This window comes from Rhinolophus sinicus, linkage group LG01 (assembly GCF_036562045.2).
Source record: "Rhinolophus sinicus isolate RSC01 linkage group LG01, ASM3656204v1, whole genome shotgun sequence".
In the NCBI taxonomy this organism is placed as follows: domain Eukaryota; kingdom Metazoa; phylum Chordata; class Mammalia; order Chiroptera; family Rhinolophidae; genus Rhinolophus; species Rhinolophus sinicus.
In genome coordinates this window covers 172,004,033-172,021,135 of record NC_133751.1, presented here as the reverse complement: position 1 = coordinate 172,021,135, position 17,103 = coordinate 172,004,033, and the positions used below count along the sequence as shown (strand labels likewise).

The 17,103-nt window shown below is 40.5% G+C and overlaps 1 protein-coding gene across 6 annotated transcripts in view; it reads right to left on the bottom strand.

Moving 5' to 3' along the window:
- Positions 1 to 17,103, bottom strand: part of MYO1B (myosin IB) — a 171,819-nt gene that overhangs the window by 135,005 nt on the left and 19,711 nt on the right. For all 6 annotated transcript variants that reach the window (XM_019740730.2, XM_019740732.2, XM_019740734.2 and 3 more), the window contains exon 2: positions 5,780 to 5,923. In XM_019740730.2, coding sequence (XP_019596289.2) covers positions 5,780 to 5,914 — 135 coding nt within the window. In that variant the 5' untranslated portion in view covers positions 5,915 to 5,923. The remainder of the gene's footprint in view (positions 1 to 5,779; positions 5,924 to 17,103) is intronic.

Below are 17,103 nucleotides of genomic sequence, written 5' to 3'. Positions count from 1 at the left end.
AAATGATTGTTTTTGAAAAGTATTAAAAAACTGTCCAAGAAATAGACTGTGCTCAGAAATTAGACACAACATTTCTCTTCAGCCTTGTGATTTGCTGTTTTCACCAGCTTTATCTAGCCTGCTAATGCTGTCTCCATTCCAAACACCAAAGCTACACTCTTAAAAACACACAATTTGTTCTTGTGTTTCCTTAATGCTCCACCTTCTCAATGAGCTGAGCAGGCTGAGTCTGCTCACGGTGAACCACTCATACACAAGTAAGTCTAGGTGTTTCATTTCACCAAGTCAGGGACCCCTTCCTCCTTTCCCCATTTGGTCTAGGTGTATGGGAGATGGCATTAAAGATAGTTCTCATTCCAGTCAAACTTGGTTGGTTCTGGGTTCTCTGGGGAAAGGTCCATCCATCTAGATGAAGGAGGACCCCCTTCCTTCCAGCTCTAGAACAAAAAAAATTAATTTTTGATCACACTTACATAATCTGGAAGATTACCCACTGCTCTATTAACTACTATTACTTCTGGAAAAGGGGCTGGGATATTGAGGTAAGAAAATTACATTTTTATATTAGGTATGCCTGTACTACCTGATTTTTTTTTTCCAACAGCATTTGTTACTTTTGTAATTAAAAAAATAAAAACTATAAAGGAAATTTTAAAAAGAAAAAAAAAAAATGGAGAATGTCTGGATAGCATGAATAGCACTAAATTGGATGCCTGAATTCCAGCCCCTGCCAACAGGGGCTCCAGCTCTCGGCCAACGATACCAAGAGCTTAGAAAAGAACTGTGTCTTCAATGAGACTGCAGCCCTGATGACCTGGTGAAAAACACACCGTGAGCAGAGGGTCCAGATGAGCCATGCCCGAACTCCCCACCCACAGAAACAGTGAGATGATAAATGTATGTTAAGTTGCTACGTCTGGGGCAATTTATTATGCAGCAAGAGAAAACGAATACACCATTTACACAAAATTCCCAGGGATATATGTTATACCCATAAGGTAGGAATTTTCATGTGGCTGTATGAAAAGCTTTTTGACACTTCAAATAAATACATAAATGTTCAATAGCATTCTTTTCATTTACTTTTCAATATATTAAACCAAATAGTTTATACGTACTTATATTTGAGTATCATTCATAAAAGCATCTAATCCCATCCCTATGGGGATCCTAACTCGAGTATTAACTTCTAAAACTTAAGACAATTTTTACTAGACTTTCAAAACAGTCGCTCTTACACCTACAATTAGTTTAACTTAAGACCCTAAAATTGGACTAATTCAGACAGCTATATCTGGATGATCCCCAACCTGACAATTCAGATAGAAAACAAACTAAATCTACTTGTCAGCACAAAAAATACTTCTTTGTTACCTTGGTTCTTCTGTTTCCAAATTTGCCCTGGGCCTTACTCTTGCCTAAATTGCAGCTTTCCTGTTCCTGAACAGAACCACAGCTCTGACCAGTCACCCTAAAAACAGCACCATGTCTGTCTGGGTCACCTACATGACAAGTCCACATGAAATCCTGCCACAATTCTATCTGGCTGGGGCAGGGGGAGGGAGGCCGGAAGAAGGTCTGAGGAAGGACAGAAAGCATACCAAAAAGCAGCGTTCACTCGGGAACATCACCACCAGCATTTCCCACCACTGACCCCACACAGAGGCTGCTAGACTGAACAGCACGTCCTGCAGCTGGTCCCAGCTTGAACTGCACGCTGCCAAGAGGGAGGAATAAAAGCAAACAGAGTCCTGACCCTGCATGTTACTCCATCAGGCCAACATTCCCTGTCGGTTCTCACCTGACCCTCCTGCAACTGAACCACAGCCCTTACTGCACAGACCAAGTCAACATCTGGAACAATGGATATTCCTGGCTCCAGGAGTATCTTTCATAAAAGTACCTGGCCCCATCTTTATGGAGGTCCTAATTCTAGAACTAACGTCTAAAAATTAAGACAATTTTTACTAGACTGTCAAAACAGTCCACTTACAACTACGAGTTTAACGTAAGATCCAAAAATTGGATGAATTCAGACCTCTATAGCTAGATGATCCCCAACCTGGTAATTCAGATAGAAAATAAACTACCTCTACTTGTCAACACTAAAAATACTTCTTACTCAAAGGACTGCAAAGAGCATATTAGATTAAAAAAAATACGCCTTACAGAATAGAATAAAACTGAATTACTTTGGAAGCAAAGATGTCAACAAAATTTCCCTAAAGTGAATGAACTTCAACTATGCCCCAGAGTCTCTGAGGCACCTATTCACTCTTCTCCGCCATTAGTTCTCCAGGAGAGAAGTATGCCTTTGGGTGCACTTGAAACCGAGAACTCAAACGGTAAGTGCTTCCCAGGGCAGATATTCTCTAAGGTGGTATCAATATCAGTAAAGCCACTTCATTACGAAATCCCCTACAAAGCCTGTGAGGGGCCTCCAGCAGGTGGCCTCATCCATTTCCCTCTTCCTCTTCTAGCATGGGGATAGATACCTTTGGTTGGGTATCCACCCCCTTACACACAGCCCATCTACTTTGGAAAAAGCTAACCCTACCCTAATCCTAGGAGTAGACATCATTGTCCTGAGAGTCAGCTTACTGCAGTCACCTGACCATAGTCAGTAGTGCGAAGAGGGTATGTGACAAGTGGCCCATGCAGAGCTTCAGGTTTAAGATCACAAGGGATTTTACTTTCAGGTTCAGCTGTCTGGAAATCCACTAGGGGTTATTCATTCTCTAGAGAGTTGAGAACTCCCATCTAGAGGCAAAGCAATTCCTTGTGAGAGCTCTGTGAAGGTAGGGGCGATTTCTTATCTCCTGATATGGGGGAGAAGGGTGGTGACGGATGGCAGGATGGAAGGATAGGGTCCCCTAACCTGGAATTGGTTCACACAGGAGGCTGCTAAGGCCAAGGATTTAGCCAGAGTTCAAAAGTCTGAGCCAAGGGTCCTTCCGTTCACTGGCCCCTTTGTCAACCATGGCTTCTGAACATATGACTGTTCAATGTGTTTGCATGATGAATCATCATGGACTGTCACCCACTGTTATAGAATAAAACAAAGCTATGAGACTACAAAGGAGGTTTGTTTTGTTTTTTAAATGTACCTTCACTTTCTGGGAAAGAATTTAAAAAAAACAAAGTGAAGTACTAGACAGTAAAATATTGCATGTCATATTAACTTAGCCTTTGGCATCAGACAAAACAATTTTACAACCCATGAACAAAAGTAAAGCAGGAATGTTATAAGAATAAGAACCAGAAACAGATTTCCCAAGGGTGGTATACATGACATGTGGGGTAGCAGAGTTGTGGTAATCAAATTTATTGTACAGTATTTTTTTAATTATAGAAACAATACATGTTTGACTTAGCAAATCTTATAATAAAGATGTTTAAAGAATAACTTTTCCCTGTCCCTACATCCCATCCCATCCCATCCCACTGTGGTACCCAAAGTTAGCATGCCTTTCTCTATATGCATACAAATATACAATACATAAACCCTCCATTAAAAAAAAAATAGGATTGGGGCCGCCGGATGGATCAGTTGGTTAGAATGCGAGCTCTTAGCAGCAAAGTTGTGGGTTCAACTCCCTCATGGGATGGTGGGCTGCACCCCCTACAACTAAGATTGAAAATGTTGACTGGACTTGGAGCTGAGCTGCGCCCTCCATAAGTAGACCGAAGAACAACAACTTGACTTGGAACTGATGGGTCCTGGAAAAACACACTGTTCCCCAATATTCCCCAATAAAAATTAAAGAAAAAAAAAATAGGATCATACTACACACATTCTATAACATGCTTTTTTTTTTCTTTTTCTTATTCTTTTTCTTTTTTGCTTAAAATAGAGAATGCCCAACCCTCAAATATGATGTGTGTTTAAAGTTACAAAATGAAGGCACACATCTTATGGAAATGATAGTACCAAAGTATCATGGAAAACTTTAATTTATATGCATATCTGAAAGCAGAAAGCCATTTTCTGCTTTTGTTTTATACCAGAAAGGGCATTCCAAAAATAGAGAAGAAAATTATGTACAGCTGAAACCCAGACATTTTGTCTGCTAAAGACTCATGAATGTTAACACTCCGCATTTTGTTAAAAGGGGGATTGTTTTATTTTTAGTGAGTACAACAAATCAGGTATTTGAATGCAGGTAATGTCCTACTCTCCATCCTATTTTCAATTCATCTAAAAGTGAATTGTGCTTCTGAGAGCCAAAAAGAAAAACGATCAACAGCATTAGTTACAATATAATTGGTTCCTCCTATCTCTATCTCAGAGACCAATGTTTAAAGTCTGTCTTTTATTTGTTATCAGACCATACTTTCAATTAAAGCTGCAGAAGCGTAAGTTTTTCCCACCTGAAGGCTGAACTGCTGTGCTTTGAGGGAAGGTGACACCGGGCATCTTTGCCAAGCCAAACAGTACCTCTTCCCTGCTCTGCAGCAGCATTTTACACCTTTTCCATTTGCATCAGCATTTTGCATAACTACATCTCTGAACGTAGTTTCTTATCAAATTATCAAATTAATCTCCCAAGAGCAGTATCCACATATCTCATGTTACTGTCAACCTCCTCCGGCCTCCAACAATACAAATCAAGAAAGAGGAAAAGTTCAATTCCCAGATGATGACTATTATTTCATTAAGAAATTATCCAAGAATTATCCTTGAGACATGACTGGCTATCTGGCAAGGAAAGCTATATGGAACATATATTAATATGGCTTTGCGTATAATTTTTAAAAATATGTTAGTTTCACAAAAGTTATAATCGATCCTACTTGTATCAGTTATGACCTCTTCTTTTATTTATTTATATTTCTTCCTACTGTTCCCATATGAATAGAAAAATATGAGATATGTCCCAATAATCTCATTCATCTCCAGGCACAGATACAGTATAAAAAGGGGGAAAAAGAACTCAGAAGCGCGGCAGAATCAATTAAAACTACACACTTCCATCCACTCCATCCTGTTTCCTTCTCCACTTCTGCCACTGGTACAGGGAACCAATGCCCCATTTCCTTGGTTTAATTAACAACACACCTCTACCTGAACAGATGCAAATTCCTGAAAAGCTGCATATACATATATTTTTTACTTGTGTTTTGAATATATTTAAGGAACCTGGTGAAATCCTTTACAAAGAAGTTTTACAACATAAAATTTCTCCTATTATTGTATATATTTATACGTTTTCTTTTTGTATATAACCTTATACTTTTGTATAGCAGGACATGACTCTTCCTACATCTCCAGAGACCAAGCACATATTTTTATCTGGTAATCTGCTCCTGTCTCTACTAACTACAACTGTTAAGAAGGTTCGTGTATTTTCTAACCGTTCACTGCCTTGCATTTTAATGAGCAGCTTCTCAAAGATTAGACTGCTAATCTTATAAAGGCAACCAAGAAGATGCCTATGGATTTAAAAACTCCCCTTAAATACATGTTCCTCAGAAGTCAGGAATTAAGCATTCTTCTACTTGCTGTAGAATGCCTCCAACATCTCATGCACTACTCTGCACAGTCGGCACTCTACAAACACCATATGGAAAGTAGACTCGCTGGACTCTAATCGCTATTATTCATGTGCCAAATGAGCAAACACAAAATTCTTCCTAAAGGTATAAACAAATACCTGTGAACTCTGATAAACAAAAAAGAGAGAGAGAAAGAGAGAGAGAAGTTTCAGGAAGAGAAGCCAGTTCTTTACTGCAAAATACACAGTCTAAACCCTACAGATGACCTTTAGTGTATACTCACATATATTTCATTATGGTCAAAGCGCTTCTTGAGGTTGTTGATAAAGGTCTCCTCATTGAGAGGTTCTAAAAGAACCATATCTCCAACTCCAATCATATTGTCCAGAAGTGACGTTTTCACCTCCATTTTGGCCATAGTCTCCAGCTATAGGAAAGAGGGGAAACGGTCCATTTAAATAAGCAGAATCATTTCAGATGGGTTCTTAGCACCACTGGAGAAATGAAACACTGCTGGTTCCAAATGGCCCTCACCTGCCTCACAAATGTCATAACCTCCCCTCCCTACAACCTATGTCAGAAGCCTCTTAGGTGGCGACAGTCACTGCCATGCCGCTAGAAGCCCCGTTTGCCAACCTGCTGCCACAAATGAACCTCCTTCCCAGTCCATCATCCCAGGCAAAGTCTATCTATAGAAAGAATCATTAGGGAGGCAGGGTCTCCATTTTCCTCTTTAGAGCATCCTGTTTCCCCAGTCAGAAGCTGCGAAACTCAAGCAAGAGACCCAAACTACCCCCTTTCCACCAGGACTCAAACCTATATAAACCTGCTTTCCCCAAGATGACATCCCCCAGTATTCCATGATGACATTCAGAATGCATTTTCCCAGGAAACGTTTAAAAAGCAATGCTAACATTTACTGAGTACTTGTCACATATCAGACACTATAACGAGAACTTTACATGCATTAATTCAATCCTCACATTAACTCTATGAGGTAGGTTACCATTACCTTCATTTTAAGATAAGGAAGCTCAGAGAGATTAAGAAACTTTTCTTATGGTTACTTTCCAGTGCATTACCTTTTGTGTTAAAGAACTCAATCATCACTTATAACAAACACTGCACCTATGGGGGAAATTTACATGGAGGTATAAACACTGACTTAGAAAGTACATAACCCACTTGTAAATCAGAGGTTGCCTATCTAATATAACATGCCAAGAGTGACTTTCAACATTCTTAATTCTCATTCCAACAGACACGCCACTGAAACAGCAAAATCAAATTAACATGCTATGTATATCCATACTCCTAATAATAAGGAAAATGTACATTTAATTCTTTCCTTTAAGGAATCATCCAGGCATATGTTATCTTATAGCGGTTGATATATTTCCTTAAAAGTTAGAAATTTAAATAAATGTCCTCCTATCCTAGTCTAGAATATTCAGTAGGTCTCTGAGAGGCAACAGAAGCTACATTTAGTTAGGCTCTTTTTAAAAGGAATGGAAAAGGCTGGGAATTATATTTTCTTTATTATTAATTACTAATGAGTTATACAAATTCACAAACACGTAATTTATTTCTGATGCTATTTTAAAAAAAATTTTAAGTGTGCACTCAAAAGCCAAAAAAGAGAGACCAGAAGAAGCAGAGCTCTCCCATAAACAAATAAAAGCAGTAAGTATCTAATATTCAAAAGAATAAAAATAAAGTTAACTTTTGTTAGTATAAGGTGCTTTGTTTTGTTTTTTTGTTTTTTGTGGGGTTTTTTTGTTTGTTTTTTTTTGTGGCTTTTTTTTAGTTTCATGCCAACTACACCTGAAATAAATAGCCCCAGGTATTGCTAAAACCTAACAATAGTGGTTTCGTGAGTATTGAACTAGGCCATACTGTTTTAAAACGAACGAGGTAGGGGTGAGGGCACTTGCCATTCTCTAGAAATGCAGCAGAAGCCAGAGAGACAGCTGGTCTCATGCCAAGTCCAGGGAAAGGCCAAGTCCATGGAAAGACTTGCAGGAATAGGAACCTGAGTGCCCAACCTTTGTCACAATAAATTACCATTTAAATCAAATTTCAAGTTCTCAGACTCCTGAAATGCCAAAAGCACTCTAGCTGCGATTCATTACATATAATTTGGCAGATGAGGGAAGAAGGCTTAGGGATTAGGGGGAAGTCAACCTGAGATGGGTTTCAAAAATAACCATCTCAAACCAGCAATTTAAATTAAGCAAAGAGACTGAATGGGAACTCTTTGCCCAGGGGTGGATTTCTGTATCTAAAGGTCTATTTATGGAAACAGATGCAGAAAGACAACAGTTTGCTGCAGGTAACAATAATTAAGCATCCAATCTTTCTCCGTCATTAAACCTGCTTCACCATCTTTTCAAATATAAATTTCAAGCAAGTGTGTGTGGGTTCTAATTTTTACACTTCTCTCTTAACTTTATAACCCTAAGGTAGGGGGACAAAACAAATGTTGAGTTATAAGCAACTGGTACAAGTGAAAAACTGAAAATACAACTTTTGCAAACCAAAATACAATAATAAAGTAAACCAACTAAAAAGGTGATACAGCCATTCTTTTAGTCATTCAAACAGTTCTGTTTCATTGTGTTTTTCTTTTTAGCATCTAACCAGAGGCAACAGTAACACCCTCCATCATTCTCCTGATAAAAATGGGACACTGAGAAAACGGTGTACAGGTACTTCCCTATCTTCCTATAAATGTACTGATTACCCTTATTGTGACTACTATCTCCAGCCTTGGTTTGGTTTGCTTTGACATCTCAATGAAATTAGTTGGTATAGTGCTCCAGCAAAAGCAACTGATTTGTGGGGATATTTTCTCTGAAAGAGTAATGCTTACCACAAGAACAAATGTCAGAATCACTTGTTAACTCAAGATTTCCATAAACTATCAAAAGATTCCCATGGAAAAATTAAATGAGAATATAGGTATAGCACTGAAGATACTTTTTGTTGGACACGTACATGTCTACCTTCACCCTTCCCAAGACGCCCATGGGAATCCATGTTGTTCTAGGGAAGCCAATCGTACCCCTTGCTCTAGGAATGTAGCACGTGATCGACATACACTAAGGCAAGCAACACATTTCCAGCTCCCAGCCACTGTAACTGATTCAGAGATGGTCGTATAATGGAGCCTGAGGCTTGGTACATTAGGACAAAGGTTCTGTCTACATCTGGATGGCAGGATTTACAGACATGATACTTGGAGCTGCTGCGGCCATGTCTGCTTTCACAAGGGGGCTGGTCTGAGGATGAAAACACCACATGGAGGCGAGCAGGGCAAGAAAGTATCTGAGAAGAGAATACTTGCCGGAGAGCCCTGATGACATCACACATCTCTGGCTCAAACTGCACTTGAAGCCCGCCCCACAGCCCTCAAGTTTTCAGTCAAGGAAGTCAATTAATTCACTGTATTGTTTAAGTTGTTTGAGTTAGATTGTTTATTCCTTGCAACAGAAAGCATCTTACCTAATAATAGAAGCTGATACGAGGATGTACAGCGTTTTAAGTGGAGGGCAAGAGGACCTACTATCTTACACTGGCAAGATGATTATTTTTGATTCTTAGTAATAAAACAGCTGATTAAACAAGGGCTGCTGTGTTTTAAGACGTGGACCTTGTGCCTGCAACTTTAAAGAATTCGAAAAACAATTCAGATACCAAAGTATGTGTTGGCTACCTTTTAAGGATCAACAAGAAAAATACAAGCATGTGGTGAAACTGGCCTGTCTGAAAGCCAGAGGGGAGACATACAGTGCTAAGAAGAGTCCTTCTGCCAGGAGGTGTGAGACGTGACTTATCCCAAGCATCAACTATTTTGCCTCTATGGCCTGAGAAAGGAATAGCACTGCCACCAACTATAAAGATGTAGCACAGGTGAGGTATCACCCACCCTATTGCTTCTTATGCTTCTTAACTGTTCCCAGGTAGACTCTATTAACCAAGTGCTAAGACACTCTCAGAGAACCAAGAACGGGTCCAATTGCCAGGAGACAAGTTCTCAGACCAAGTTCTAGGTACAAAACCCTAAGAGTTGGCAGTTATCTTCAGTTTTGGTGACTCCTCCATGGAGGCAAATTAACCCTAAAAGCCAACAACAGGGGCGGCCAGATGGCTCAGTTGGTTAGAGCGCTAGCTCTCAACAATAAGGTTGCCGGTTCAATTCCCACATGGGATGGTGGGCTGCAACCCATGCAAATGAAGAATTGAAAACAGTGACTGGACTTGGATCTGAGCTGCACCCTCCACAACTAGAATGAAGAACAATGACTTGGAGCTGATGGGCCCTGGAAAAACACACTGTTCCGCAATATTCGCCAATAAAATTTTTAAAAAAAGAAAAGGCCAACAACATTTTTAAAGGATCTATACTACCAATGAAGTCTGGCTGACAGTGAGTCTCTTACAATTGCTTGATCCTTAAAACAATCAACCCCAAGTTCTCCAATGCATAAGAACCAGAAAAAAAACAACTGCTAAAACATCGCAGCCCCTGACAAAGCCATCTTCCCCAATGCTCGTCTTAGATGTGGCCAAAGAAAACAATGAACAGAGGAGATCTTTTTGAAAAACAGAACCTCTGAATAGCTGTGTTTTCAGCCATACAGGGAGAGTTGCATTATGTTGGCTGGGGCATTTTATTTTTGTAAGCATAAGTATGGTAAGAAAGGTGTATGTGAATGGTGGGCAGCCAAAGGGGAGAGCCATAGTAGACAATTGCCTTTTTTTTTCTTTAAGGAGACACTACCCAGTATACAGTCCTGTTCCTATTTGCACCTGATCTCGCTTTTAAGGATTCCCCAGTTACCTTGTGATAACAAGTAATCTAGTGAGCAGTGCCCAACTCCCATTACAGAATTCTAAGGAGACAAATCTGCTCTCTCGCCACCCCAAGCAACATGGCTTACGAACAGCCAATCACATCCTCCGGGGACTTGGAGTCCTGGTGACTATGAAAGCTGGTGGTGACAGCCTGGAGAGTATACTCATCAGCAGCGGCATGAAGACCAGGTGGTTCCTGCAGCATGGCCTCTGCTAGGGATCCTGCTGCCCAGTCCTCCAGCCTTTCCTTGGTTCCTCCCTGTCTTCCAAGCCTGTGTCCTCCCTGGTCTGCCAACCTCTCTGCAGTTCTGAGTCTCTACATCATTCCTGCACTGCAAACAACCACGATCCCTAACTGACATGAACACTAAGTACAGTGCCCAACATACAGTACTATACCTTTGTTAGATCTTCATTATGAGGTAAAACCTAAACTCTTTCTCCCAACCTTGGTGAAATGAAGACAAAATACTCTGGGGGAGATGGGAGGAACCACAGAGGAGCCTGGAAGCAGGGTCTCTTTATCTGCAGGTGCTGATTTAGTCCAGCCACCAGCCAACCAACTGACGCCAGGCGAGACTATGGCTGCCTCAGCTCTTTCCCTCCAAAAAACAAAAAACTTATCATATATATATCATATATATATATATATACATATATATATATATATGGTATATATATGATATATACATATATATGATAGCAACCATTTTTTCCTCCACCTACTCTATCTCAAAAACTGCCAAAATTACTTATACTTCAATGTACACCAATTCATTCAGTCACATATTCTGCTGTGTAAAAAATACCATTTAAATATTGAAAGCATTATTTCAAACATTCTTCTAAATCCAAAAGAAAATGCAGCATAAACATCCTATACCACCTTAAAATGGTCATCTGCAACCTAACATTTAAACATAAGTAGTCTACCCCAGTCACCAACCTTAAATTAACAAGCCACCTACCACGTTAAGCGTCATCTGTGCTCAGGAATGTCAAGACCGACATTCCCTAAGCCAAAAGCCCCACCCAAGAGACCAGACAGCACATCCCTATGAAGTGCATGATCATTCTACTATTTGATATTGAAACGGCAACACTGAAAAGCTATTCCAAATTAATCAATAATGTAATATTAGTAAGAGATGTGGGATAATCTGAAATATAGTATCTGGTGGTCTCCCGTGTAATTCACAGTTCTCAGAGTACAACAGATGAGAACAGATGTGCATTTTTAAGTTGAAACAGTTTTACTGCAGAATTTGAAAGAACATGCACAAATCAGCGCTGAGGATGCAATGATTATAAGGCTTAATATTAACAAGTTAACAGAATTTTAAATTTGAAGGAATATTTAAAGCAAAGCTATAAAAAAAACCCACTCTTGTAGGAAAGCTTAATGAAAACAGATTATCTATTGGTTTGGTAATTGTAAATGAAGACATTTACACAGCTATTGTAAGGTCATTAGCTCTATACATCAGAGGAGAACCTTCAGAGTGTTCTTAGCATACTAACAATTGCTCTTATCTGACTCCAGTTCCACTCATTAAATTCCTTGTATGGTCCTCATGTATGCATGGTAGCCTCTATTCTACAGAATCAGCTCCTTGGTGTCAAGAGTCACACCTTATTCATCTTTATTTCCCCAAAGGCACAGCCCACAGCCTCTTGCACACAGTATGCATTCAGAGAAATACAAAGGGAAAACAAGTATGCAAATTTACAATTGACAAATGAGTCATTCAATAATGTACAGTCTCACAGCTGCCAAGGGTGGCTGGGTTAGTTGGTTCAAGGGTTAGTTGGTTCTTCGGTAGGCCCCTTCCTGACCAGAAGGCAGAATAATGACTGCAGCTTCAAGCCACTTGGATCCTTTCCTCTAAAAACATAATATTATCAACAAAGGACAGGAAAACAGAATTGAGCTATTTGGCTCCCAAAGACATCACTAATGCTTTTAAGAATAACATGAGAAACACATTTAAGTAAGAAAACAGGGCCAATGTGGCAAGACTTCATGAACAAAATAAATCTCAGCAAATCCTGAAGGCAAAACAAAGGCAAAAGAGGGGCCAAGTCTATAGGACGTGGTTCAGTACCTAATATAATGAGCTAAGTGACTGAGAAAAACTGGAATTTCCTTCCTACATCTTTTAAAATAGCACGGAATCTCATCTTAGAGAGCAGTTAGATTAAATTTCCGTTCAATTCAGTTCAACCATCATTTCCAATGAGCCCTCCTGGTCTCTGGTATTGTGTTAAGTGCTAGGGACACACTGTGAATAACCATTGTACCTCACCTTCCCAGCCCACCCCCTTGGAGATCAGTTGAGTGAGAGTCAAGATAAGAAAATAAGCAATTTTTGAAATTTCAAGTGATCTTTTTAATGAAGAAGCACAGTATGTGTTCACTACAGGAAAAAAGATCAGAAAATGCAGATGAGTATAAAGAACACAAGCCAAATTCAACACACTCATACTTTAAGTCCTTTTGAATTCATTACTCCTTACAAAACCTGATTTTTATTCACCAATGAACTGGCCATGATTTCTGGATTTATAAGTTTTGATGTATATATTTCTGCCTCAAGGTAGGAAAAGGAAATAGATCCAGAGCTGTGAGACTGTGTGGTTACACCAATACTATCCTCAACACTTTAAAATTCAGCCAAACTGCATGGCCATCTGCCCTTTTATTCCTTACCTTACCTCCTCCCCCAAATTAGCAACCCATATATCAAGTAATCATCCTACCTACCAATCATCTCTACTACATGGCTGTGTCTAACATCTGAATACATGTTCAAAACTTACATCATTTACCACCCCATACCAAAATACAATAAATAAAAAATAAAACAACAACCTTGTTATTCCCTCTAAATTCCAAAAAGTCACAAGTGACCCATTTTCTCATCCTTGGCCTCTACCTGTCTTATTTCCTCCTCCCACCATCAATCTTTCTCACTGATTATACCACCTTAATCACTCCCACTTCCATCCCTTCCCCAGGGACTGCCCTAGCTCAGCTTTCATCATTTCTCACCAGGGAAGCAACAGCCTTCAGAGTGGTCTCTGCCTTGTCTGGCCACCACAGCCTCGGCCAGCCCTCTCCCTCGCTCCCTCTCCATCCCTGGACCACACTACCCAAGTTGCCTTTCTAAATCACAGTCAGGTAAGCTTTAAATCCTTCAGTAACTCTCTCTCCAATGTCTTTAAGCCAATAATCAAATCCCTTAGCAGATCCTCAAAAAAAGAAAGAAAGAAAAGAAACAGAATTTCCATGACCCAGTAATTCTACTTTAGGGCATGAAAGCAGGAATTCAAACACGTATTTGTACACCTGTGTTCAAAGCAGCATTATTCACAATGGTCAAAAGGCAGAAGCAACTGGAAAATCCATCAATGAATGAACGGATAAACTAAATGTGATATACACACACTTTGGAATATTAGTCAACCTTAGAAAGGAAATTCTGACACATGCTACAACATGGAAGAAACTCAGACAATATGCTAACTGAAATAAGCCAGTGACAAAAGGACAAATATGTATGACCCCACTTGTATGAGGTACTAGAATAATCAAATTCATAAAGACATACAGCGTTTCCCCGAAAATAAGACCAGGTCTTATAGTCATTTTTGCTCCAAAAGACGCATTAGGGCGTATTTTCAGGGGATGTCTTATTTTTTCATGTACAACAATCTATATTTCTTCAAGTACAGTCATGTCATCTTCTTCTGGAACATCGTCATAACGTACTAAATGCGTCCGTCTGGCTGACGATCTTAACTGAGGCTTATTTTCGGAGTAGGTCTTATTTTCAGGGAAACACGGTAGAATGGTGGTCATCAGGGGCTAGAGGAGAAGGGAGTAGGAAGTTGTTTAATGGGTACAGAGTTTCACTTCAAGAAGATGAAAAAGTTCAGGAGAGATGGTGATGATGGTTGCACAATAATCTGAATGTACTTAATGCCACTTAAGTGTACATTTAAAAAAGTTAAAATGGTACGGCAAATGTGACGTTACATATACTTGACCACAATAAAAATTCCGTATCGGAGATCACATGACTGCACAACCTGACTCGATAGCCTTCTTCCTCAGTCTCATCTCTCCCTGGCAAAGTGCTCCCACCCTAAGGCAAACCTCACATGACACAAATATGCCAAGGCTTCCAACAGGTCCTCCAATCAGGCCATAGCTAACTGCTTATAAGGATCTGAAATTAGGACCCAGAGACTATAGTCAGATGGCCGTCTGTGTACTGGGCCAGAAAGTTCATGAACATCCAGGTGACAGGGTATATCATTCAAGGAAGTCTTGCCGGGCGCTAGCCGAGGAAGCCAGTCCGAGGAGAAGCATGAAGTACATGGGCAGAGAGAAGCAGCGATGACAAACCTCATGGGGCAGACAGAAAAGCTGCTTTAGACCCTGAGAGGGGTTCTAGTTGTAGGTCCTCAAGAGGTTCAGCTGCGCTTCTTGTCCTAAATGAATCCCCCGACATAAGCCAGTGTGAGTAGCCACTTCTCGAGGGCAGCATGCTCTGAGCAAGCCAGTACACCTCCAGTACAACTGTTAGTTTGCTTGTCTCCTCCTCCCCTGGAGAAGGCTTGAGTTCTCCATGTGCAAAGACCCCATTGCTTGGCACACAGGACTCTGGTGTGGAGAGCAAATGAAATGGAGGCACCTTACAGAGACATGGCCCATTCTGTTTCCATCCTCTCCACCCTTCCTATCCAGGTCACAAGTGGCAAAAAACAATTAAAATGCCTTAGAGGATACACCAAGAACATGAAAGATCAGGAAAGAGTCAGGTTAGAAATCAAAGGGCAGGACACCTTCTCGGTATTTATCAAGCTAACGGGCAAGTGGAATGAGCACTGTATTCTTTAGGACAATTTACTCAAACAGCATAGTTTTCAAAGGAGATGGGGCTGGTGGGCCACACAGAACCCCATGGGGTGCTTTTCAGGGCTCCCCAGTGCATAAGAAGTGGACCCTGCCATGCATTTGTGAAAAGGCTCTGGTGATGCTAATTTTTGTTCCCATCAACACACTTCCTTAGAGAAGCCATGGCATTTACTTCACAAAGTATAGTTATCTGATTGTCCAATCCTTTATTCCACGATTAAAGTTACTACATACTGAGCATTCCACCCCACTCCTCTAAAGCTTTTTGTTAAGAGTATTTAATGGACTGCTGGTAGGATGCCTTTTGTTAGAATCTTTGATTAGGGGGTAAAAAAAAACGGGCCCAACTACTGGGCAATTTCCATACAGTAAGTTGTTGCCTTGTGTTCGAACTCTGGATAACACACAGGACATTAAATTATCAGGCAATGACAAAATGGAATACATTTGAACTGGGAGCGAAAAAATAAACAGCTAAAAGCAAATGGAAACCCATAAACCATAAAGCAGACTCCAATCTTACAAAGCCCTGTGAATAGAAAGGGTAATTAATTTAACAGTCTGGTTATCACCCCAAAGGGTCTCTGCGTAGGCAGAGAGGGGCCAAGAACCACCAAGTGTCAATATCAAGGTTTGCTTCTGTCTGGCTATGGAAAGGCTAGCCCATCAAGCAGAAGCTAAACTGCCTTCAATCCCAGGCACAGACCAATCATTAACGATTTAAAAGATAGCATCTAGGACTTCACAATTCATAAAGTGACAGGTAAAAAAAAAAAAAAAAAAATGTTTTTTCTAACTGTAGAAATGACAAATACATTATCTAGACTAATTAGAAGGATTTTTGAGTCAAAAATAACTGGCTGCTATAACAACATTGAAGGTTTTGGATTACAAGCTGCAAACTATCCTTTCTGATGCATGATCAAAATGTCTTAGGAGCCCAGGCAAAACCTTTAAGAGAAAGAGAAATGGACCCGAGGTGTTGCACATCTGGTTTCTGGAAGAACCAGGGCAAGGAGGAAGCTTTCGAGACTAGTCTGCCAGTGGTTTTTCACACTTATTATATTATACACGCCCTTCAATCTAATTCCTAAGTCGCCAAACTCTTCACAATACCCCCAGTTTAAGGAGAAGCTTTACTTCTGCATTGGGAAAGAGTAACTTTCAACAGAAATTTTGTAGCAGGAGTTTACCACAGCTGAGAATTCCCTTTTGATCTGTCCCAGCACAGGACTTGGATCACAGGCCCAGGCTCGATTCCAAGAGAATTCTCTCTGGAACTTGAATTTCTGATCTAAAAACTCAGGATGACAACATCCATTCCATTATTAGGACTATTATGCAGGCTGACGGAGAGAGCAAAGCCCTAACTCACAGCAGGTTCTCACCAGACGCTCGGCCCTTCCCAATGCCATTTCTGCTTCTGATACTGAAGAGCTCCCCCCCAGCTCTTCTTGTGAGAGTTGTCTTCCGGCAGGTGTCCAGGTAGATAACCTAGAGTTATTTCATTTGCAACAGACATCCCATGGGGTTCAGTACCCTGAGGAGGAAATGCAGCCAACATCACGTCCCCACCATCACTTCCTGGAGGAGGCTTTGCTGAGTCATGGCAGGAACAACAGCCAAAGTGCAGAACAACTTCAGAGAATGACACCCACCCCCAAGCCTGGGTCTGAAAGCCACCCCCAGCCCTCCCTCTCCACCTCCCTGCCAGCTCCACCCCCCACAGGCATGGCACCTTTCACCAGCCAAAATCCTAGAAGGTCTAGAATGAACAGCAAGCATTCCCAGTTTTAGGGGGAAACCTACGGTCCACTATCCTACTC